Below are 25,312 nucleotides of genomic sequence, written 5' to 3'. Positions count from 1 at the left end.
GGCGTCTCTTATAGACGCCCCTGGGCCTAGTACGGACTCCGTCCGTACAAGATGGCGCCGGCCCTTCTACATGGCTGGCGCCATCTTTGCGTATCGGACGCTGAGCGTCCGTACGCGTCGCTTGTGACGTAGCGAGTGCGCCCCTGGCGCCTCGCTACATCGCAAACACGACGGAAAGCTTCTTTTTCGGTCCGCGCGGGAGTCGGGCCGTGTGAAGGCTCCGGCTCCCCTGCGGACCTACTGGCGGCGGCGGCAGAGCGCCGCAAAGCGGAGGTATGTACCCCGCCATTGAGATTTTTTTTTAATTTCCTGTTGAACATGCTCTCAAGCCTTCTGTTACAAAGCAGTTGAAATACCATTTTTTTTACTGGTTGAGAAGAATACATACATCCCTTATATAATTTGTGTAATATGACTTTTCCACTTGCATCTGATAATTTACAAACCACCAGAGTTAATACATTTGGCTAAGCCTGTGATTTATTTGAACCCATTTTGGAGATCCCCCAATTTTGTTAAGCACTATTCTTTCGTTCTGTCAAGAAGCTGAAAAATCAGAGCAGTAAATAGAGCGTTGTACTTTCTCTTAAAGAGTCAAGACAGGCTTATTAGACTAAAATATGACAGTAGGCCAAAGGCTGAGCAGGAAATTGAAAGTGAAAGATTTAGTCCAGTTGGTATTACATGGTAAAGCCAAATATAAATACAATTTCACTTCCATGATGCTGCCTTCATCCATCCACATGCTCTATTTATTCTGTATGACACTTTGTTTGATAATTAAAAAGCAAAAAGTAGGGCTTTATTGTCCTGTTGCATACAAGAAGGGGAATGTTTGAACAGCTGTCACAATGTTTGTAATTGGACCAGTTATATCCCAGTTCTCAATTTTTAAAAATTATATCCAAAAATGCCATTGCAGAAACAGAATATATATACATGGGGAAGGGGGTAACCCTGGTTTTTCTTCCAGTTGCCTCAGATTATACTCTTCTTGGATGCACCCCAGTCCTTCGGTTTTTCCTAAGATGCAGCTGGAAAATGGTCAGGAATGCCATATTGTATAATGTGTGCACCACTCACAGAAATTAAAAATGCAAGCCTATATAATTTTTAATAATAATAATAATAATAATAATAATAATAATAATAATAATAATAATAATAATATATTTCCCACCTCTCCCTGTGGATCGAGGTGTGATTACAGCAATACAACAATTCCATATAAAATACAATCGTTAAAACAATGACATTACTATTAATTCACTAAAATAACGGATCATCAACTAACATTCATACAGTCAGATCAGAAGCGGAGTATTTAAGATCTCTTATAAAAGATCAAGTGGGTAGGCCCACCGGAAGAGATCTGTCTTTAGTGCTGAATTTTAGGTTTTAGATCCTCAGCATGCTACAAACAAGGAGTTGTTACTGGTGAAGAAATAGCTCTAAAGCTATTAAGTTCCTTAATTCATAATTCAGGTGTAATGGAGCAACTAGATGTTGGAATTATTCCATACATAGTTCTTCTTGTAGTCCCAGTTCTGGGCAGAATGAGTGATCAGACAGACAGCGTACGTTTCATGGCCACTCAGTGTTTTGCAACATTAATTAGATTAATGCCACTTGAGGTAAGTAAAAGTCTTCTTTGTGCTGGTCAGATATGTATATATTTTCATACAATCGTCTCTAAATCCTGGGTGCTCAAATTGTGGGGCTGGTGATTACAAAGACTGGGAGAGTCTAGAACAAGCTTTATGTTTCTGAAAATCCACAGTTAAAGGCATTGGACAACTCTGATATACATATAGTTGCGTACACAGTTTATTCCTTACACAGATGAATAATGGTGAGATAGAGATGAGTCTGTCTAGAAACACTGAAAAGATTTTCATCTTGACTCCATCTCAAACAATGAGATTGGGCTAATTATATTACCGTATATTCTTGACTATAAGTTGAGAAATGTATGCCCCAGCATTGACCCTAAAATCCTAGGTTGACTTATATACAGGTCAGTAACTAGTACTGTTCCACTCTTGGTGCCTTGAGGCACATGGTTGTGTGTGTGTGTGTGTGAGAGAGAGAGAGGTTCCCAGTCGAATTTGCAAGCCTTTTCTTCTCATGGAAGAAACTTCCCATTTAACCCCACTTGCTTCCCTCTCCAATTCGATTTGTAAGCCTCTTCTTCCCATGGAAAAAAAAATCTTTTAACAACACTTGCTTCTCTCCAGTCCAATTTGCAAGCCTCTTCTTCCCATAGAAGAAACACCTCCTTTAACACCACTTGTTTCCCTTCTCAATCCAATGTTAAAACCTCTCCTCCAGTACCTGGGAATCAGTGTTTAGGTGGTTGGGAGAGGTCCAGAGAAGGAAAAGGAAAGCTGGAAGTGGTATTTTCCCTTTTCCATCCTTCATTATAACCCCTAAGTTTTACCCTCAACTTATCTACAGTTCATATCAAAATCCATGATTTTGACCCTGAAACCTTCTCAACTTATATACATGAGGTCAACTTGTACACAAGTATATACGGTAATACTTTCAGTAAATCTACACCACAAATGTTGGCAATATAGATGCAATTTTATGCAGTTCCAGCTGAAACCACCAGAAGTGCTTTAAAGAGAATTAATATTAATATTTCCAGGGCATGCGAGGGGCTTTTCCGGTGCGGCTTTCAGCGTATGCTGAAAACGTGAATGCACTGTACTATGTCTTTTTGTCAATTGTAAGAAATAAAGCAGGGACACGAATTACATGATAGCATCAATATCATGTCATGCATGAGATTTTCACTGTAAAGTCTGTAAGCAAGGTTTGTCATTAATAAATGATCAGTCTTAAATATTAATGAGAAATATCATTTTCTTGAGCTGAAGTATTTGAATTACTCTGATATTTGCTTCATGTAATTTGCTTATTTTCATTAATTCTTGGTAGGAGAAACTTATGATTGCAAGAATGGGCTGCTGTAGTATACTATCAATGAGGACTGTCTTTGGGGCAGAATCTGCTTTCTGACAAAAACAGAAACTCTTGCTGAACCTATATTGTGTGTCTCTAAACTTCCTTTCATAATTTATTTTTTATTGTAAGCCACCCTGAAATCTTTGCATATAGGGTGGAATAGAAATATTTTAATTAAATAAATAAACAGATAAACAATTACGGTTCTGGTTACTTGTAAAATCTTAATAGGCCTTGAGTGGTTTTTTTACTAGGTGAGTTTTTCTGATCGTGAAGATTTGCCAGTTGGATCCTAAAGTCCTATACAGATAAGTAAAGTCCTAACCAGTTTAGTGGTATGTTTGTAGAAGAGAAGCTCATAAAAACTGGGAAATCAAGTGTGGATTTTCAGGAAATGGCTAAATTAAAAATGTATTGTGGTGTATTAATAAAAAATGGCAGTACACTCTATACTTTGTTTTTCTGGACTTGCCGTCGGCTGATTTCAACATCCGCGTGGGGGAGGCCACAGGGGAGGAGGAGCAAGGAAAGGGAGGGGAGAGGAGGAGGAGGAGAAAGCAAGAAGAGGAGGGAGGAGGAAGAATGGCTGCAGCAGTGGCAATGCTCCGGGGGAAGAGGAGGAAGAAGAGACAGCGGTGGCGAGGGGGGGGGGGGATAAGAGGAGAAGGAGGAGGGAGGAAGAGCCAGAGGAGGAGGAAAGGAGGCAGCCACCCACCACATTGAGGCGGGCTTTTGGGGGGGACAAAGTCCCATTGTCCTCAATGGTGGCTGTGCCACCATTGAGGACAGTGGGACTTGAGCATCCGTGGATTTTTATATCCACAGGGAGATGTGGAATGGATCCCCCACAGATACCGAGGGCTCATTGTACTTAGTTATTAAAAGTTATTTTGCCTCTAGTGTTCATTTTTACACCCAGTATACTTTTTTCCCTTTTCTGAATAAGTGAAAGGTTTAGGATTCTCCAATTCAGATTGTGTTTGAAATCAGTATGAGAATTTTTTTTACCTGCTTTTTATAACCTTGAAAGATTAGATTTCATTGATACCTGAACTGACTACTCACAAATACTTTCTTTTATTCTACCGTATTTTTGCTTTATTCTTCACCCTAGCATCTGACCATGCTCTTATTGTCTTTTTGTTCATTTGCTAACATTCAAATTATCAACAAAGCTACCATGAAACTGATCACTGAATGGTCAGGAAACCGTTCATTGAATAGCAAGACAGATAACAATAGACAAAAAACTGTTATAGAAAGATGAACAAGTCATTTGCGTTCTTTTCTATCCCCTCTTTTGAAAAACACTGTCAGTTAAAATGACATAAGCTCGAAACTGGCGGAGTGAATGTCTAAAACACAAAGCTCTGTTAGGTGTTAGGATTTTACTGTAGCATGGTAAAATTTACATAGTAAACAGTGGTCAGACATCAAGCAGTAGCCTGACTGAAGAAATAGTCCAGGAATAATACTTTTCTGTGCACAGTAGATTCTACCTGTTTGGTGTCAGGTTATGTTTTACTCAAGAGGAAGCAGCACAAGAGATTACTGTGACATAGGACCCGTGTTTGTATATTTAATAATATTCTATTTTATATAGTGTAAAAACTGAGCTGACCCAGTTATGTGATTTCAGTGTGCCTTCTTAATGTAAGGTTAATGCTGTTAGGGATGATATTATCCCTAGTATATAGGAATTACATGACCTTCTGGGAAATCCTGAATTTAACCTGCTACTGCTCCTGTTGTTGTTTTTAGGCTGGCATTCCAGACCCACCAAATATGTCTGAAGATTTAGTCAAAATTAAAGCCAAGGAGCGCCATTTTCTAGAACAGCTATTAGATGGGAAGAAACTAGAAAACTATAAAATTCCAGTACCAATTAAAGCAGAACTCAGAAAATATCAGCAGGTAAGTTCTTTCAGGAAGTTCTTGCTTCTTATGTATACATCTGTGCGGAGTTAATTTTCAGAATCTTCTAGATGGCTCAGATTTTGATAACCCTGCTGCTACTCCCTTATCTACATGTTTAAGATAGCTTCTTACCAATTTAATGTCAACTGTCATAGGCCCAAAGTAGATGAGCCAAATAAAGTGGCTTCTGACCACTTCGGGGTGGGGCATGCAGATGATGCATGACCCCAGAGCAGCCAGAAGCTGTTCTGAGGCCACCTAAGGCAGCAGAAAGAGTAGGGAAAGTCCACTCTTTGCTGGTGGCCCATTCAGGACCATGGCAGCAGCCTGCTTTCAAAGCAAGCCGTCCAGTCACTGCAGTCCTGCGCCGATTGGGGGTCGACCAGGACTGGAGTGGCCAGTCTGCTTCACCTCTCTGTCATAGAACTTCTGAGATTTTTGGTGAATTTTTCTTTATAATATTTCTTTCTTCCTGTTTTCCCTCTCAGTATTCATACTTTCTTTTCTTTCTTTTTTGTGAATAACTTCTTTATGCTTTGTCATTTGAAAATCCCCTTGAAATGCTGTTCCTTGCTCTGAGCATCATAAACTGAATACCATGAGTGACCTCAACACAGGAAATCCTAATCAGAGAGCACACTTATTCTCATTCTCACTCATCATTCGCCATTCTGCTAGTAGACAAGATGTGCAAGTTGACAAATATTTGGTAGAGAATGCTGTTACCCCAAAAACCCTCCTTCTTTCACCCCCCTCTTTTTTGATAATAAGTTAATATAAAAGGACTGTCTGAGGCACATAGCCACAAATGCACCATATTTGGAGATCTTGAAGGCTCAGTATGGGGAGACACAAGAGCACATAGCCAAGGAGAGATCAAGAAATGGTTTAAAATATGTGCATGTGAGGATTTGTGTAAAACCAAGTCTGTAGGGAACAGCCACATTTTCACTTGTTGCTAGAAGAAGGGCAGCACTGGCATCTGTCAAGCCTCCAAGGAAAACTGTTCATAACCATCTGCTAATTTAACTATCATTTAAATTCTTTGATATAAAACCTGTTAAATAACATAATGAAAACCTTTTGGTTTGTGATCTTCTGTGCACTGTTTTTATTCGTAATTTAGATTGAGAATGTTAAGAACTTATTTTCTGTTTAACTGCTCACGTGAAAATTAAAACAGTGTCACTGATATTTTAATTCTTCTGCTGACTAGGAATTGTGTGTAGTACGATTGTTGTGGTTAATCATATATATTAGCAAGGACAGAAATAAGTTGAGTGCTAGTGCTAGAGTAACTTATGTTTTTGATCACAAAATATGTTCAAAGAAAAAAAAATATGGCAGTACCACTATTGCATGATTCCAGTAATTTTTGACTTAATCCACATGCCTGATTTCTGGCATTTTCTATGTTATGATGTGGTACTAACATCAAATGTCAATCTGAAGCAGAAGGTGAGGATTGAGGTTTTATGTTCAGTACGATTTCTCTCTCTTAGGAGAGAGAGGGGGGGTATTGCTGCCGAGAGGTGTTGTCGGGAAGGGAGATATTGGACTGGATGGTCCTTATGGTCTTTTCTAACTCTATGGTTCTATGATTTAGTAGGTATTCTTGATGGTGTTGCCCCATTTTAACTTATATTTTAATGTTGGTAATATTTAATTATCTTTTAACTTTTGTAATCAGTGTTTTAGTTCTGTGTTGTTGTTTTTTTAAATTATTGTAACCTGCCTTGAATCCTATTGTGAGAGGAAGGTGGGATATAAATCCTTGAAATAAATAAATTACTAAATAAAGTTTTGGGAATTTCTTCCCAAGGGAGGTAAGATTCACCTCTTCTGTTTGTTAACTTTTAGATGAGCAGCTTCAACATTCTTACTCTGTTGGGTTTCTTCATATATTTTAAGTATTGTAAACTGTCTTGGGAGCTGCCTTAAAGCTGGGAAACAGTATATAAAGTAATTAATAAATAAGAGAAGCCTAAAATATGTTCCTTGCACCTTACCCTTAGGATTTCTTTTCATTTCTCCTTTATAGGAAGGTGTGAATTGGTTGGCTTTTCTCAACAAATACAAGCTTCATGGTATCCTGTGTGATGATATGGGTTTAGGAAAAACACTGCAGTCCATTTGCATTCTTGCAGGAGATCACTGCCACAGGTAGCCTTCACAATTATACTGAATGAACTTTCTTTATAATATTGTAATGTAGCCGATGTGACATTTCTTGTAATGTTCTCCAAAGGACCCAAGAATATGCAAGAACTAAGATGGCTGATAGTGTTCCTCTCCCATCCTTGGTGGTGTGTCCTCCTACGCTCACAGGTCATTGGGTAGATGAAGTGGGTAAATTTTGTTCCAAAGAATACTTGAACCCTCTGCACTATACTGGTCCTCCCACAGAAAGGGCAAGGTAAGCAATATATTGTAGCACTGTGTTAAGGTTTTGTGTGAATTCATATTTCTTCTTTTACGATTATCTAGAAAGCGCTAAAATTATTCTTTGGGCTAAAAAATGTTAAGAGTGTTTTTTGTTTTATTTCTGTACAGTATTCACACACTTTATTTATCCTTTATCTTCTAAAGGTTGCAGCAGCATGTGAAAAGACACAATTTAATTGTAGCTTCCTATGATGTTGTGAGAAATGACATTGATTTCTTCAGGTAAGAACTATTATTCTTTCAGTTCTTCTTAATATATACATAAGAACTGTTAGTGTTGATCAATTGTGTTTTCTTTCCTAGAAATATTAAGTTTAACTACTGTATTCTTGATGAAGGCCATGTCATCAAAAATGGAAAAACAAAACTCTCAAAAGCAATAAAGCAATTGACTGCCAATTATAGGATAATACTCTCTGGGACACCAATTCAGGTAATCCATGTCTATCTCCTGAAAAGGACTAGAGACAACAATAGACTGTTTCTTAGAATGTTGTGGAAATAGCTGGCCAGAGTCTTGTGGTAGAAAAACAAGATTAAAGATGTTCATCACAAGCATCTCTTCCACACACATGGACTTCTGATGTGAAAAATCCAACATATCTAGTTCCAAATCATGTGCTTGATTGCACAGTTTAAATCTAAGTGCATTAGGTTTTTTCATAGGTAGGTCTTAACCATGCCAGAACATCTACTGAACCTTGAGATGGGAGGGGAGGTTATGGTGAAATGGGACAAACAGATGGTGGTGATACTGCTTCTTATCAAATATTTATCAGAACTAGCCTAGTTTGTTATGATTCTATGATTCTGTAATTAATTTCTTTCTCAACAATGTTTTTCCTATATGCAGAACAACGTCTTAGAACTGTGGTCACTGTTTGACTTCCTTATGCCGGGATTTTTGGGTACTGAGCGCCAGTTTGCAGCTCGCTATGGCAAGCCTATATTAGCAAGTAGAGATGCTCGGAGCTCCAGTCGAGAACAGGAGGCTGGTGAGAAACAAGCTTATTTCAGCTTAAAGTACTGTTGCTATTGAGGAAAATTAATGCTTCTGCAGTTCAAGTGTGACCTAAGAAAAAAATCCTGCTTGTTTAATCTCTTCCCCTTGTGCACATTTGCAGGTGTTCTTGCAATGGAAGCATTGCATAGGCAAGTCCTACCATTTTTGTTGAGAAGAATGAAAGGAGATGTGCTACAGGATCTTCCACCGAAAATTATTCAAGACTACTACTGCACCCTCAGTCCTCTACAGGCAGGTTCCATGCTTTGTCTTTCATTGGCATTAGTAAGGAACAATGGGGTTAGTTATGGATCTTCCTAGATACATTCTGAATGGGAATTTTGCTTTATTTTTGCATTGTTACCAAAGTGGAAAGCTTAGCAAGTGGACTGAGTCATATGTAATATCTTTGATTGAAAACATGGAGTTGAATGTAGCATCTGTCTCCAAGTGAAGAAAGGGTTTCTTCCATCCCAAAGGGTTTTGATCCAACAGAGCATTCTTCCTGCTGCACTGCATTCGGATGTGGTATATGTTATCCCCACTGAGCAATCTGACAATCTCCTCTGGACGGCTAGTATATGGTATAGCACGAAGTCGCATCACTGAAGGCTGCAGTGCTTTGTTTTTATCTAGACCCTTGCAGTAGTATTTGACTCTATCCTAATTTCCATTTAGTAAATAGTCACTAATTTGTCTTTTGATGTCTTCACAATATCACTTTATAAGGGATAAAATTGTTGATTCTGAAATGTCAATGCATGGAGAGTATAGAAGCAGTCCTTGACTACTTAACTTAAAATGAGAGTAGATACTTGTTTCAAAAGAACAGATATTTTTGAATGCATCCCTGGTTATTTAAGTATATGTTGTTTCCTTTTTTTAATAGGTTCAACTTTATGAAGATTTTGCCAAGTCACGTGCCAAATGTGATGTTGAAGAAACTGTTTCAGCAGTTTCTTTGACAGAAGAGACTGAAAAAACAAAGCTTAAAGCCACAGGACATGTCTTCCAGGTTGACATTTTATTTTGTAGAACCTTGTTAATAAGTATTTGGATTTGTAATTGGTTGACCTGCCAAACCCAAAGGATGCTCAGCAATGGCTCCTCTTCATCCTGGAGAGAAGTAACCATTGTGGTGGCACATGGTTCTGTCTTGGGCCCAGTGCTATTCAACATCTTTATCAATGGCTTGAATGAAGGGATAGAGGGCATTCTTATCAATTTTGCAGATGACACCAAATTAGGAGGAGTACCCAGAGGACAGGATCAAAATTCAAGATGATCTTAATAGATTAGAAAGCTGGGCCAAAACTAACAAAATTAATTTCAACCAGGGATAATGTAAGGTACTATACTTAGGCAGAAAAAATGAAATGCACAGATAAAGAATGGGGGATACCTAGCTTGATGATAGTACATATGAAAGGGATCTAGTTCTAATAGACCACAAGTATGAGTCAACAGTGTGATGCAGCACTAAAAAAACCAATGCATTTCCCGACTGCATCAATAAAAATATAGTCTCTAGATCAATAGTGCCACTCTATTCTGCTTGGTCAGGCCTTACCTGGAACACTGTGTCCAGTTCTTGACACCACAATTCAAAAAGGATGTTGACAAGCTGGAGTGTGTCCAGAGGAGGGTGACCTAAATGGTGAATGGTCTGAAAACCATGCCCTATGAGGAGCGACTTAGGGAGCTAGGTATGTTTAGCCTGGAGAAGAGAAGGTTAAGAGGTGATATGATAGTCCTGTTTAATGTTGAGGATGGAGCAGGCTTGTTTTCTGCTGCTCCAGAGAATAGGACCTGGAACAATGGATTCAAATTACAGGAACAGAGGTTCCACCTCAACATTATGAGGAACTTCCTGACAGTAAGAGCTGTTCAACAGTAGAACACACTCCCTTGGAGTGTGGTGGAGTCTCCTTTTTTTGGAGGTTTTTAAGCAGATGCCGGGCAGCCATCTGTCTATGGTTCTTTGATTGTGTCTTCCTGCATGGCAGAGGGTTGGACTGCATGGCATCTGTGATCTTTTCCAACTCTATGATTCTATTATTTAGTAGAATATAACTTTACTGCTGTAATCTCGCTTCGATCTGAAGGGAGAAGCGGGAAATATAGTTTATTATTATTATTATTATTATTATTAATTATTTCAGGTGAAGCTAAAATAAGATCAGGAGCATTCTTGAGTGTGTTTCTTATGAATAATAGTTACATTGAACTGAGTGAGTCCTATACATCTGATTCACATTTCCAAAGTGGAAGTATACATGCTGCATAAATCAAATGACAAATTTTAATTAAGAATATTTAATAATTGTTCAAGGGTACCATAAAGTAAAGAGCCAGCGTGGTGTAGTGGTTTGAGCATTGGATAAGAATCTGGGGAGCAGGATTTGAATCCCTACTCAGCCAATGGAAACTGACTACGTGGCCTTAGGATCCAAGATGTCAAACCAGATTTTAGATATGAATAAACATGTAATAGAAAGTAATGGGAACTTAGAGAAGAAATTGGATTGAATTCACCCCAGAAAAGGAAAAGAATTTGGCACATTTAAAAAAAAATGAAACTATTTTGTGTTCATATAAGAAATATTTATTTGTATCCCATTCTTTTCTCAGAACTGGGACTCAGAGCTGCTCAACAATTTTAAAAGAACAATACAAGTAAAAACATAGAAAAAGGGTGCATTAAAAAGGAATTAAATTATTACAATATTAAAATAGAAAGCTATTAAAAGAATAAAATACATTTTAAAAGATAAAACTGTTTAAAACACTTTAATATGAAACAGCATTCCAAGCCAATCCTTAGGTATTGAGAAATCAGCATTTCATGAAAATTATTTAGGACATCTGGATTAGATCTAAAAATCTGATTTGCATTAGCGGTTGAAATGGAGTTGTTGATTCTAACGAAGATAAGTGTCCCAGTAAAGCTATTAAGGAAGATCAAGGGAGACTACCTAAAACCTTCTTTAAATATAGAGTACTTTGGATTAATAGATGGTTGAAGATAATTACAGCCAAACTCTAGAAGCTATACTTTTTTGAGGCTGTTATGACTCTTTTTTTCCTAGCGTATATATGTTTGGGGTTTTAAAGAATATGGCTATTTTAATAAAGTGTATGGACATTTTAACACACACACTATATTCAGATCATAATCCTTTTACGGTGTCCCTGAAATCATATCATAGTTTAGATGAAGACTTAATTAGTATTAATTTTGAAGATAGATATATTACAACAAAGTAACCAAGAACTGAGAAATTCTTTTGAGCTGAACTTAAGGTTACAAAGACCACAATAGTTTGGGCTGCAAGCAAAGCCTATATGGTTCCAGACTGAAAAAAGAAAGAGAAACTAAAAAGACAAAGTTGATGGACAAAATACAGAATTTAAGGTCAGAACAGAGGGCCCCTTAGCAGCAGCTTGTGGGTATGTCATTTAGACTGGCAAGAAGGCGCCATAAAGCCGCCCGCCTGATCACATGGCAGGCAGCTTTGTAGCTCTCTGGCGGCACTGCATTCATATGCTGCAGGAGCACTGCAAAGCTGCAGTGGTGGCAGAAAAGCCGGCTGTTTGCCAGCTCAAAAAGGAGCAGCATTCTCCTTTTTGGGGCCACGGCATGTGGTTGCTGTGATGCCCACCCGACGATCAAAGGGGTGGCATCAAGCCAACCCTTCAAGTCTGTCTGTTTCAGCCCTAAGAGGAGGAACATGAGAAAATTTTTGACAAAGGTTTTGGCAAAGAATTTGACACATTTTACAGTTAACTGGTATAATTTATACCTCCTGGAATACTCAGTGTGATCAGAATGTTATCCTTTGGATTTCAAATATTTTTGAACTTGGCAGTTCTCAACTTAAGCTTATAAAATGTGCATAAATTGTATACTTTCAGATGAAATAGTCATCCTTTTAGAGAAAATACCTCTAGACATACATGTTGTGAGACAATCTGTTCAGAAATGCGTATTTAAATGTGTAATTTGGTGCATTGTTTTTCCGCCACAGATGCATGCAAAAATAAAAGAATAGAATTATGAATAAAGACATTTAACGCTGACATCAATCAGAAACAAACTGGACCATCCTTAGTATAAAGTATTTAGATCCTCTAGCTGGCAGGAAAAGAAGTTAACAATGTTTTTAAAATAACAATACTGAATTGTTCAACCACAAAATTTCGAACAATGGCTTTAGTTTGGCTACGAAAATAGTGTTTTAGTGAAATCATTACTATAGTTTATATCCTTAAAGAATATCATCTCATAAAAATGAAACAGATGGTAGGATAGAAATCACAGCGTTTGTAATGATGATTATACTAAAATGTATTAGATTTTGCTGTCAGGCACATTTTCCTCTCTCTTCCATCATATAACTGTAGCAAAGTGATTAACATTAACTAGCAGGATTTTAAGAAAATTTCACTATATTCTCCCATGTCTAAATTAAATACATTCTAAATTGTTGTGTCTTTTTTTTTTAATTCCTTGTGCTTTTTTTTAAAGGCACTGCAGTATTTAAGGAAACTTTGCAACCATCCAGCATTAGTTTTAACTGTTAATCATCCAGAACATAAGAGAATCACAGAGAAGCTTGCAGCTGAGAGCTCTTCCCTTCGAGACATCCAGCATGCACCTAAACTCTCTGCTTTAAAACAGGTGGGTAAGCTTGCAGATGTATGCCTGATATTAAGAGGACGTTTTTCAAAATTTCTATTGTATGTTTTGCTTTTATGGAACATAGAAAGGTACCTTATACTAAGTCAGATTCTTTGTTCATTTAGCCCAGTGATTCTCAAACTATGGGGCTATGATGAGCTGGAGTGAATGAGCCAGGATGTCCACAAGGATAAAACGTTAGAGAACCACTGATCTACCCTACTGTAGTCTCCTCTGACTGTAGCAGCTTCCATGGGTCATAGGCAAAGGTCTTCCTCATCCTTTGATATGTGATCATTTAACTGGAGATGCTGTTAATGTAACCTGGGGCATTTTGCAGACAGAGCATTTACTTTGTCATTGAACTGTGGTAGTTTTTTAGTAGATTAAGTCCTATTGAGTAGTATCAGGTGGAATGTTTTCCTGTTGAGTTCAGTGGTTAATTGAATATTTTCATATTTGGTCTTTTAAGTTGCTGCTAGATTGTGGCTTGGGAAATGGTGGCTCTTCAGAAAATGGCACAGAAACCATAGTTGCCCAGCACAGGATCCTTATCTTCTGTCAGCTCAAGAGCATGCTGGATATAGTAGAACATGATCTTCTGAAACCTCACTTGCCCTCCATTACCTATCTACGATTGGATGGCAGTATACCAGCAGGTCAAAGACATTCCATCGTTTCACGGTAAGGCCATTATTAACTATTTCTCAGTAGATAAAACCCCCACATCCTGTAGTTTAGGTTATGCTCCTCCCACTCACTCTAATTTCTGTAAGGCATGATGTTTTATCACTTATTGGGGGTAAATATCACTTTTTATGTTTGGCATCAAAGAAGGGTTGCCTGCCATAAACATAATTGCCATAATGCTTTACATTTATGATAGGGATTTGTTAGGTCTTTTCTCCTTGATGTTCAGCATCAAGGACCTCAATTCATTGCACAGCATAGGTAAGCAGTGTGCCAACAAGCAAGCAACGTAAGCACTGTTCTGCTACCAGTGTGTTTTACTACCTATGTGCTGAATGCTAACAGCTGTTTGGCAGTGCTGCTTGCCTTTTGAAGAGCCAAACTTAGCCTGCAGGCAATGTATTTTTGTCATCTGAACATAGGAAGCATCTTTCCTGCTGAATCTTAGGCCTGTTACAGACAGCCAAAATAAAGCTGCTTTGGGTCTCTTTGGAGGTATGCTGTTTAAATGATGCATGCATCCTAAGAATCCAGTAGCTGCACCAAAGCTGCACTCCAGTGCTTAGGAATGGAGTGTGGCTTTGGCGCGACCTCCGGACTCTTAGGACCCATGTATCATTTAAATAGCATACCTCCAAAGAGACCCGAAGCAGCTTTATTTTGGCAGTCTGTAACAGGCCTTATTGACTGGCTCTAGCTGCCATTATGGAAATGGCAATGTTACCGTGATGACAATTAGGTCATTCTTGACTTAACTAGCAGGACAGCATCTTGTGAATCGGTTTCCTTGCAAGTGGACCTATTGAATGGTAAAAAAGTGGAGTTCCACTGTACTACCCTGGCTCCAGGGCCATTCTCTAGATCAGTGGTTCCCAACCTGTAGGTTGGGACCCCTTTGGCAGTCAAATGACCCTTTCATGCAGATCGCCTAAGACCATTGGAAAACACTTATTTAATTACAGTTATGAAGTAGCAACGAAAATAATTTCATGGGTTTGGGTCACCACAACATGAGGAACTGTATTAAAAGGCCGCGGCATTAGGAAGGTTGGGAACCACTGCTCTAGATAGTGAAGAGAGAAGCAATCCGCAGACTTATGAATTATTTCACCTTGTGCCAGTTCCAGAGGCAGGAGCCACAAGGCCTTTTTCCTTCCATTGAATCTGTCAACTCCCTCTCTCCCCAGTGACAGAGCTTTTAAGGTCTCTTCCTTCATTTACTACTATTAATTTCTAAGACTAGGCTAATCAGGTAGTCTTGCAGCTGGCTGGCACTATATAAATTAGGCTGTGGCTTAGACATAGGCAGGCTGTGGCTGCTGGTTCTGTTAACCTCCTTGCATACCTCCCACATATCTCTCCTCCTTGCTCTAAAACCAAGAAATCTTGTGAAAGAAGTATTGCCCTGTAAGAACCAAAAATTACTCCTTTTCTCCCCTTCTCACTCACTTTTCTTAGGCAAAGAATATTCACAGCACCTGGTATTTGTTGGTGGTCTCCCATCCAAGTAAAAATCAGTGCTGACCTTGCTTAGCTTCCAAGATCAGAAGTGAACTGATACCTTTAGAGTACTTACACCCAAGAACAAGAACAGATCAGAGTTGCTAGACAGAAGAGGTAATCACCTCCAGACCACAAGGTAACTCCAGCTAGGAGGAGATAAACAGCAGCCGTAGAGTCTGCGTCTCTGTTGTCATGGCATGTAGCAGTCATCTTTAGGCCATTTTAGTGTCTCCAACAGGAACAGATATGGTCAGGCAATTAATTGAAAGTACTGTAGTCCTGCTGTTTGGTTCTTGCTTTTCTCCACCAAGACACCTCTGCTTGAACTTCTGTGCTATATTTAAAATGAAACCATCACCCCAGGAGACCAACAGATGGTGGCATAGAGCACTGGATGCAGCCCCAGTACTTCCAAATGATAGAAAGAATTATAGGTCATTGCTGCAGCACTGCAATGGATTTTCAAGGGTTTTTTACTAGCGCCTCTCCCAGCACACCACACAGAGGCCTCTAATTTTCCTGCCTTTTCCTTTCAAATTCATTTCATGGAACAGCAAAGAAGGGAAGGAGGTGATAATTTGTAGAAACTTCTCCAGAAGCACATCTAATTCTTCCAACAGGGATGGCTGTTTCCACACAGCAAGCGTGAGGGCAAGAGCAGCAATTTTGATACTTCAAATTACTTCCTCTGTACTTGAGAGGGTTCAGCTTTTGAGCAAAAAAAGAGAGTGGAGAAGGCTGAAGTTCAATGCTGGCCTTAAATTTGAACAAGTCACGTATTTAACAACTTCCACATGGAAGTTCCACACGAAGGTCCTTCACTTGGGATTGTATGTCTTCCATAGACATAATAGAAGCAGGTCTGCCTTTTCTGATTTCTCCCAACTATCACATATTTCTAATATTCCCATACAAACCATTATCGAGCCCTGATATTTGGATTGTCTTCCACCTGAAGACTATTTCCGAAACTAATATGCTCTGTAGTAATGAATTTTTTTTTAATGTACGTCACACATATCCCTGCTTAGCTGGTATACTATTGTACTTGCCCTCTATACATAAATCCAAGCAAGACCTCAAATTCTCTCTTGACATGCCTCTAAAATCACTATTTCTTGGTGAAACTACACAAGGGTTATTGATAGCCCTCTGGTTTAGCACCAAAGGGTCAGTGAGTCAACATAGACACTGAGAGAGGTCATATTTTCCTATCTCATGTCAGGCCTCAACCTGCCTTTACAGTACAAAATGACAGATATGAAAATCTACATCCTAGGGCTCATAGTCTCATTAGAAATCCTTCCTCAGGCATATCTGCTTTATAGACATCAGTTCCTATGCACTTTGGAAGACATGTTTGCCAAGAGGTATTGCTGAATGCTCCCTTTACTATCTGGAATTGGCCAGTTGCTCAGATGGTGGGGAAATCTCTAAGGTAATTTACAAATAGCAGTCATAGAGGCTGGGAAACAGTTCTGGGGGGGCAGGTCATTCAAAGAACCTGGCCAAATCAGAAAGCCAGGTACAGTATGAAATCCCTGGAATGCTTTCAGACTAGTTCTCTTGGCCTTTTTGCACATGATCCAGCATTTCGACATTCCTACAAGAACAGACAATACAACAGTCAAGGAGCACATTACATTAATAGCTGTCTGAAACAGATTCTGTTTCTTCACTTGAGCAGAACGAGCACCTCATATCTGAAAATTTTTCAGTATTTAACAATTTGAGTCATCAGGATCAAAGCACAGTGAAATACAGTTTCAACCAATTCATGTTTATTGCTATTGAAGAAGCATTGATTTATCTCTTGTATAAACTATGTTATACAACTTCTCCTATTTCCTACCACAAACCTTAGATGTATTAGCATCAACTAGGTCCAAGGATTGTACAGCTTTCTGCTAAATATATCTTGTCTGAAACTGGGTGTTGATTAATAATATTCTCACCTAGGTTTCTTCCCACTCTGAAGTTACCTTTGTAAAATAGCAACTTGTTTCGTGTGGACTCATAGTTTTTTGCCAGTTGACATGGCTTGACAGTAATTCTGAATTTAACTGGGTTTTGCATTTATTCACAACAATTTGTTTGAAATTTATTCTTATAGTATATTACTGTTCTTTGTCACAAGTTGGTTCTGATCCTTGTTCACCTTTATCACGGCAGATAGAGATTGGCGGCTCCCATAATTCAGTGGGAGAGCTCTCTTAAAGGGCCTTTCAAGTAAGGGGTTGCAGGCCATACCATCTTGGAGTTGGCATGGCTACTACAACTGCAGTTTGAGGATGGCAAGCAGAAGCATTTCATGCCATTGATCTATAAGGTGATCTTTCTCACCTTATCTGTTCTCCATTCCTCCAGGCAGGGGTGGCTTAGGGTTGCTGTTGTTGGCAAATGGGCTATTCTTAATGAAACTTCATTTCTGCCTATGCAAAACCATATTATACAGGTTGATTCTCCCTTATCTGAAATGCTTGAGACCAGAAGTGTTTTGGATTATGGATTTTTTCAGATTTTGTACTATTTGCACATACAGTCGGCTCTTCGTATCTGCAGGGGTTCTGTTCCATCCGCCTGCCCTCCAAGTGCAGATAACAAAATACACAGGATCTCAAGTCTTGCTGTTCCCAATGGTATGTGGCAGCCACATGCATGTGCTGCCATTGGAGAGAATGGGGGCAGGACCATGCGTGGATGAACCAATCCGCAGATGGCAAGTCCATAGAAGAGGAGAGCCACCTGTACGTAATGAGATATTTTTGACATGGGGCCCAAGACTAAACATTAAAATCTTTTTTTCCCTATACCTTTATACACATAGCTTGAAGGTAACTTTATACAAAATATTTTAAATAATTTTATGCATGAAACAAAGTTTGTGTACACTGAACTATCAGAAAGCAAAGGTATCACTATCTCAGCCACAATGGGGACAATTTTGGAGTATTTTGTATTTGAAATTCTGTATGAAAAGCTGCCTGTTCTCAGCACTGTCTTCATCATACTCCCACTTCTCATTTCTTTGGCCAGTTTCACTTCCCATAATAGAAAAACATTTTTCTTTTTCTTATCTTTTTGTTTGCATATAATCAAGTAAATTGAAACTGTTTTTCATACACAGGTTTAACAATGACCCATCCATAGATGTACTCTTGCTTACGACACATGTTGGTGGATTGGGTCTTAACTTAACTGGAGCTGACACAGTAGTGTTTGTTGAACATGACTGGAATCCAATGAAAGACCTCCAAGCAATGGACCGAGCACATCGTATTGGGCAGGTAAGAAATGTCTTTTGGTTGGGATGGGGTTAGTGAAAACCACTTGTCAAAAATGAGTAACACTTTCAAAACCAATGCCATATGTAGCTATTGGCCCTTACTTATTAGAACTGTTGTTCTCTAAAATAATGAAGATCTGAAACTTGATCAAACATATCAGAAAAGTAAAGATTCAAACTGAATCTTTTTCAACGTCTTCAAGTTCCTAGAACATGCTTCAACCCCTGGCAAATATTTGGTGTTCAAGACATGAACTAAAATAGTATGGAAAGTCATCTAGCATAGAACACAATTTCTTCATTGCTTTAGTTGTTGTAACCAAGTATTGTATATGAAATGTCTTCTCCTGTATTTTCCTTTGCCCTGTATTGGTTTCTTTTGACTGACATCTTTACATTTTTGCACAAATGCTCACATTTGTTAACTGTGTCCCACAGAAACGAGTTGTTAACGTTTATCGCTTGATAACAAGAGGAACCTTGGAAGAAAAAATAATGGGCCTGCAGAAGTTCAAAATGAATATTGCAAATACAGTTATTAGCCAAGAAAATACTAGTCTGCAAAGTATGGGGACTGATCAGCTTCTTGACCTCTTCACTCTCGACAAGGTAAACAATAGTTCATAACTAATCTGAAAGTGAATTACTAATCTATAGGAGTTTTGCTGTAGATTGGTCCATTGCATTTGGTAAGATAAACAGAATACACATTCCCCTTTGAGGGTAAGAGTCTCTATTAATGAGATCATCATCCTCATGCCTAAGATCATAATACTTAACCTCATCATCTTTCAATATAAAAACTGTCTTGCTTAAGTATTTATTTCTGTATTATTTCCATAATTATTTACCTAAATGTGGTTCTTAAAATGCATATATTTTAATGTGCTTCTCTCATCCCCCCCCCTTCATTTACTCCTCTCTCCAATACCTTCAAGGATGGAAAAACTGAAAAATCAGACGGTGCCACTTCTGCTTCTGGTAGAACATCTATGAAGTCAGTTCTTGAAAATCTTGGAGAACTTTGGGATCAAGAACAATATGACTCAGAATACAGTCTGGAAAAATTTATGCATTCTCTCAAATAACAAAATACAGTGTCTAGTTTCTGGCAATTTCAGCTGATATTCAGCAAATTTCAAAGCATTTAGTGAACTTCTGACATAACATGTAAATATCCTTGTGGACAAAAATATGAGGAAAGTCTGGCGTTTTGAACTGAGCCACCTTCTTCAATTTGGAATTGTTAAGTCTTAAATACTTGCTTTGTAAAAAAAAACACAACTGTAAAATAATTTAGAATTTCCAGAATAGCTAAAAACTCTTATTTGATTTAAAAAAAAGAAAAAGAAAATAAAGGAGGGGAAAAGATCTTAATAGGTTTTGCACATGTTGATAAGTGTTACTTTGAGCTAACTCTGTCACTCTCCTTTTTCTTGAGTCTGCAGGAATTTGTACAGGTTGTTTTGACTCCTTTGCCTTTTAAATCTAGCTTGCTTTAATGGTACACTTTAAGAATGTTCAGTTTAACAAGTTAAAATGATGTTTAGTTCACTTCATGATGTATGTTGACATGATAATGGCAGAGCCTATCATCCAGGAACAATATTGGGGAATTAAATGAGACTTCCAAGTATTAAAGTTCCCATTTTTATATATTTAAGTATGTGGTGCTCTTCGGTCTTCTCAAATTTGAGAGCAGTTAACTTTTTAATAGGAATTACAGATAGTGGCTTACTTTAAGCCATATCATCATCCTTTTTAGAGGGTGCCATTTTTTAAACAAGTGTGTGTGATGTGTGTTTGTGTGTGTACATGTGGGCATGTGTGTGTTTGGCTAGATCATAACTCGGTTCAGAAAAATAAAATATGCAGTAGGTTTCAATCTTATATTTTTTTGTAACTGAAAGAGGAAATGTATAGACAGAGCTTTTCCAGCACCAAATCTTTAAAAATTAAGAATCCATGCTGGAAAGACTCTCTAATGCACTAGTGCATGAACCTCTTAAATAGGAGAGGAGAGATGCTTTATTTAGGGAGCCAGATATAAACTTTCTTAAAAAACACCTACATTGCATCAGAAGGAATTAAGTATTTGAGCTGGAATCGTGTAATAAAATGTTTAGGTGGCTATAAAACATGACAAGAATAAGAATAGTTGTACATTATTTTTTTTAAAAAAAGGTATCTTCTAAAAGGGAGTCTTTAGTGACATACGTCTGTGCATGTCTGTACCAAACGTGTACACAGTTTTCTAAATATATTAAAATCCAACCTACATAAGCTGTCTAAATGCATACATAGAATATAAGTATGTCATATCTAAAGTTTGGAGCTTGCGCTTCAGCATCAGACCTTGAATAGCCATGAAACCACAACAATGTAATTGCTTTAAAGAGGAGAAAATGTTGGCTTATGGAGCAAGATCATTTTGCAGCACTCAGATATGAATGAACATGTGTCATATTTGAATAGATCTGTGAACTGCTATACTGTACCATTAATTTAGCATTCCATGGGAAAATAAAATAAAAAGGCCAAACTGGCATTAATCAGCCCCCTTTATATTTCATGTGGTTCTTCTTTGTCTTTTATCATGAACATTAGTGGCGAATTAGAGAAAAATAAAATGACATTTCATGTGAATAATGCATTGTTTGTCTAGGCAAAGATGGTTGATTCCTTGTTGTTGGATACACATTTACTAGTTGTGTGATCTGGCTTTTGTATTTCAGGGGAAAACATACTGAGATGCAAATTTATCTTGGTTCATGATTGCCTGTCTTAGCAGACAATGTTAATGTTGAATCATCATATATATCCTACCCAGAATTTAAAGAAACAGAAGACATTCTTGGGGCATCCTTGCTCATTCCACTATTAAAACAATTGATAACAGTAACTGATCTCTGCTAAAACATGGCAAATATATATGGTCTCCTTTTTATTCCCAAATAGCTTCTCCTTATACTGGAAAAGGGGTGAAAGGGGGGGGGGGTTAAGTGTAATTATTTACCTTCCCATTATCCTCAGTGCTATTAATCTCTCCACTACCACAACATTTCAATTATAAGCTGATCCTCTGCACTGTTTTAAAAATGGGATTCATTTCATTTTGCTCTGTGCTGCCATATTTTACAGCTGCAGGCAGTGACCAAAAAAAGCATGGGCTGTTTATAGACTCTAAATACTGCCCACAGTTCATGGCGTTATCTAGCTTGCTCTTTATACCCTTTTAGTCCATAGCCCTGATGGCAAAACAATGCTGTTTTATGCTCATGAGTCAGCAGAAAATTATACTGCTTATATGTTAGGCATTCAGAGACATGGCTGCATTAGTCTGGAATGCAAAGGGATTTTGTATCTTTCAGACTTAACTGTGTGAAAGAAGTTGTAGCATAAGCTTTTCATAGACTTGGTCTATGTTCTCAGATGCATGGAGTACATAAATGATACCTAAAATGAAGATCACTCCTCTTCTACAAAAATATATGCGACTTCTGAAATACCTTATCGGGGAAGACTTATAGAGCTGTAAGCCACACATGTAGGCTTAGGTAGGTTTTGGGTGATGTGAGAGCACAGAGACGTTGTAGTTTTCCCTTTATTTACAAATGCATAAGTGGAGCAAAATAGAAAGAAAGAGGCAGATTCTCAGAGATCAGCTTGAAAGGCTGTACACTAGGTATAAGGTAAGTGCATCCCATCAACTTCATATAACCTTCAAGGCCCCTGGATCTCCAAATACCCACCACCTAAGGATGTAGAAGGTACAATTTCAACATCTTTCTTGGGGCTTCTTGCACCGTACTGTACTAGGACCAGAAGAGGCCTTTATGTAACCATGAAGTAAACCAAAAGTTACCTTACCACGGAATGCTGCATCTTTGTTGTTGAATGTGTTAACCTGGAACACTCATGAGATTATTTAATGACTTCCTTTCTGAGTGAACAAATAAACTTTCAGAATAATGATGGTATAGAGATGTTGAATAGATTATAAGGGCCTGACTGAGCCCAAAACAAATAATAACGAACTAGAGATGATAAAAGCTGCAAAATAGGTTTTTAATGGGTCCTAACATATATTTCCTATTCCTGTGGGGGGGAAAACCTGGTTGTTTAACCAAAATAGCTGAATGTGTAACAGGAACTGTCTCACCTTTGCATTTCCTGAGGCTAGCAACCAACAAGTGGATGCATACTATTCTCATGCATTTCATAGTGCTAAAAAAGCATGTCATAGAAATTTTACGTGGCTTTAAAAAATTGGCAGTTAAAGTTAGCAATAGTTGTACTTTTTATTTTAAAAAATTGTGTCTTTTAAAGGGGAGTTTTTAGCAACATAAGTCTGTGCATAGATGTGCATGTCTGTACCAAATGTGTACACAATTTTCTAAATATATTAAAATCCAACCTACATACGATGTCTAATATGTATAGGTGTCATATCTATACTAAGTAACAGGGAAAGGGGGGGAACAGAAAGATGTATCAGTGACATCATGTACAAATCCTCCACAGAAACACCATGATTGGAAGTTTCACAAAATACAAGGCTCTTTAGAAACTAGAAGTGTTACACCAACCCTTGCCCATCACACCATTAATTACACCACTGGAGTGTCTTAGATTGGAAGAAAAGGGCATTTGTTACTCCAATGTACTCCAGAAACCTCCAAAGTGCATTAGGATAGCATGGCCCATCCCAGAATCCACTTTGCCTGCTGCAGTGCATCCAGAATGGACCACATCAGAGTCTAGTGTTCAGGTTTTGGTTGAACCATATGCATCACCGTAGTTACAAACTGGACTAATAATGCCTCTCTTTGTGTGTGCTTAGGAATGGTAGAATTCAGCATTGCACGGATTCCTGACTTCTGCTGGGAGGATTACCAAACGCTAGTAATGCAGATTGGGAACATGTTTTGCCTACCTTTCATTTTAGAATATTTCTGCTGCAATCTTTTTGTTTTCCTTCATAGAAGATTGCATGGGGTACCTGTGTGGTCTCCCATCCAGGTACTACTCAATTCCGGGCCTGCTTAGTTTTATCAAAATGGCTGCATAGAATCCAATAACACCAGTCCCTTTATATAAAAGTCTCCTAGAATTACTGCCTGAGTGGGCAGAGGCAAAGATATGACTTGGTGGTGCTTGCTAGCATCTAATAGTGCTGGTGTCTAGTATTCCATTAACAAGAAATTAATCTCAAATAGTGTACTACTGTTCAGTTTAATTGCAATTAAAATGTTCTGTACCAAAGAGTTGTTACTATAGCTACTAACACCATAAAGGCTAAAACAAGTACATTTCTGGTAAAGTTGTCATTCTTTTCCGAGTTGGGATTTTCTTGTACATTGATTTTTCGTTATATGTGATTGGTAACTCTGCATTGAGGGAGGCAGGTCTGTGGTTGAATGGGAGAGCCAAGACTTGGAAGCATTACATTTTTACAACTACAGCGCCTTGGTTCCCATTTCAAATTTGGGAATTGACAAAAATTCAGGAATTGGAAAACTGAGGAGCTGCAGTTCAAAATAACTTCCAAGTTATTGCTAGTGTATGTACAAAAAGGTCCCAAGGTCAACACTAGGTATCTCCAAGCAGGGATGGGGGGGAAAGTTTACCTGAAGCCTTGGTGAACCACTGTCTCTCGCAGTTGACAATGTGAAACAAGAGGATCAGTAATCTGACTTCTGTAAGGTAGCTTCCTATGTTTCTATCACATGTATATGTGCCTTCAAGTTATTTCTGATGCATGGTGATCCTAAGGCGAACTTATGAGGTTTTCTTGGCAAGATTTGTTCAGAGGGGTTTGCCTTTGCCTTCCTCTGAGAGAGTGTGACGTGCCTGAAGTCACACAGTGGGTTTCCATGGCTGAGTGGAGATTCGAATCCTTGTCTCTAGAGTTGTAGTCCAACACTCAAACCACTACCTCACACTGGCTCTCACCATATGCACACACACTTGGAAACAAGTGGTATTTAACAAAACCAGAACATAGTGTCCAAGTAAAGGTATAGGCTTTGAGTTTCTTGACCTGGATGTTAAAAATCCATAAAAAATAATAAATGTTGGACAAGCAAACATTAGTTTTATTTATTAGTTTTATGATTTAATTTTATTCATTTCATATCCTATTTATGCCCAGATGTTTCACTTTGTAAGCATATATTGCCATGTAAACACTGATAGGAGTTGGGATGTGTCCTAAGATGTTCCATAAAGCTATAAATAGTTGGCTCTGTTTCTTTTATTTCATTCTTTGATTGCATATGCCTTGCTCCTACCCATGATTAGCCCAGCTGCTTCTGAAGCAAAGTTTCATTTTCTTTTTAGCTGATTTGTCTTGTCTTCCAGCAAGAATAATATCCCGGGCTGAAGCCTTTTCAAGGCAATCAATGACTTTTGCAGTCATTGATTGCTTTGATCATTTTGCCCTTTTGCTTTTAATCAGCCGCAAAAGCTGTTTATTGCTTCATAGTCCTCTGCAGCAAACATCATCCTTTAATTAATCCCTGTGAAAGATTAGACCTCTGGATGTAAGCGCCATGCAAATCAGAAAGCTCCGTCCTCATTTTGCTGTATATAGCTGCCTATTGGCAGAAGTCCAGCATTTCATTCAGCCAGAGGTAGCTCAGAGGTTGGTTGGTAAAAGCTATTGGAAGAAAAGAGGAATTTCCTTGCAGAGATCTGACTATAGCATTGGTTATATATACCCCATGAGAACAGACTTTAGAACTGTTACAACTGAGCTAAACTATGTTTTGTATTGAAATCTTACAGTCTGATAGGCCATAGTGCAGTATAG

The 25,312-nt window shown here is 38.3% G+C and overlaps 1 protein-coding gene across 1 annotated transcript in view; it reads left to right on the top strand.

Annotated features, from left to right (window-relative positions):
* Nucleotides 1–21,055, top strand: part of BTAF1 (B-TFIID TATA-box binding protein associated factor 1) — an 82,029-nt gene extending 60,974 nt beyond the window's left edge. Inside the window, exons 25-38 of the mRNA XM_042459247.1 lie at nt 1,486–1,634; nt 4,735–4,887; nt 6,932–7,053; nt 7,139–7,306; nt 7,480–7,557; nt 7,639–7,768; nt 8,189–8,330; nt 8,460–8,590; nt 9,228–9,353; nt 12,867–13,019; nt 13,492–13,703; nt 18,340–18,499; nt 18,937–19,107; nt 19,437–21,055. Coding sequence (XP_042315181.1) covers nt 1,486–1,634; nt 4,735–4,887; nt 6,932–7,053; nt 7,139–7,306; nt 7,480–7,557; nt 7,639–7,768; nt 8,189–8,330; nt 8,460–8,590; nt 9,228–9,353; nt 12,867–13,019; nt 13,492–13,703; nt 18,340–18,499; nt 18,937–19,107; nt 19,437–19,586 — 2,045 coding nt within the window. The 3' untranslated portion in view covers nt 19,587–21,055. The remainder of the gene's footprint in view (nt 1–1,485; nt 1,635–4,734; nt 4,888–6,931; nt 7,054–7,138; nt 7,307–7,479; nt 7,558–7,638; nt 7,769–8,188; nt 8,331–8,459; nt 8,591–9,227; nt 9,354–12,866; nt 13,020–13,491; nt 13,704–18,339; nt 18,500–18,936; nt 19,108–19,436) is intronic.
* Nucleotides 21,056–25,312: the final 4,257 nt, after the last annotated feature.

This window comes from Sceloporus undulatus, chromosome 3 (genome assembly GCF_019175285.1).
Source record: "Sceloporus undulatus isolate JIND9_A2432 ecotype Alabama chromosome 3, SceUnd_v1.1, whole genome shotgun sequence".
NCBI classification, from domain to species: Eukaryota; Metazoa; Chordata; class Lepidosauria; order Squamata; family Phrynosomatidae; genus Sceloporus; species Sceloporus undulatus.
Note: the sequence above shows the minus strand (reverse complement) of the source record. Positions and strands in the feature narration are given on the sequence as shown.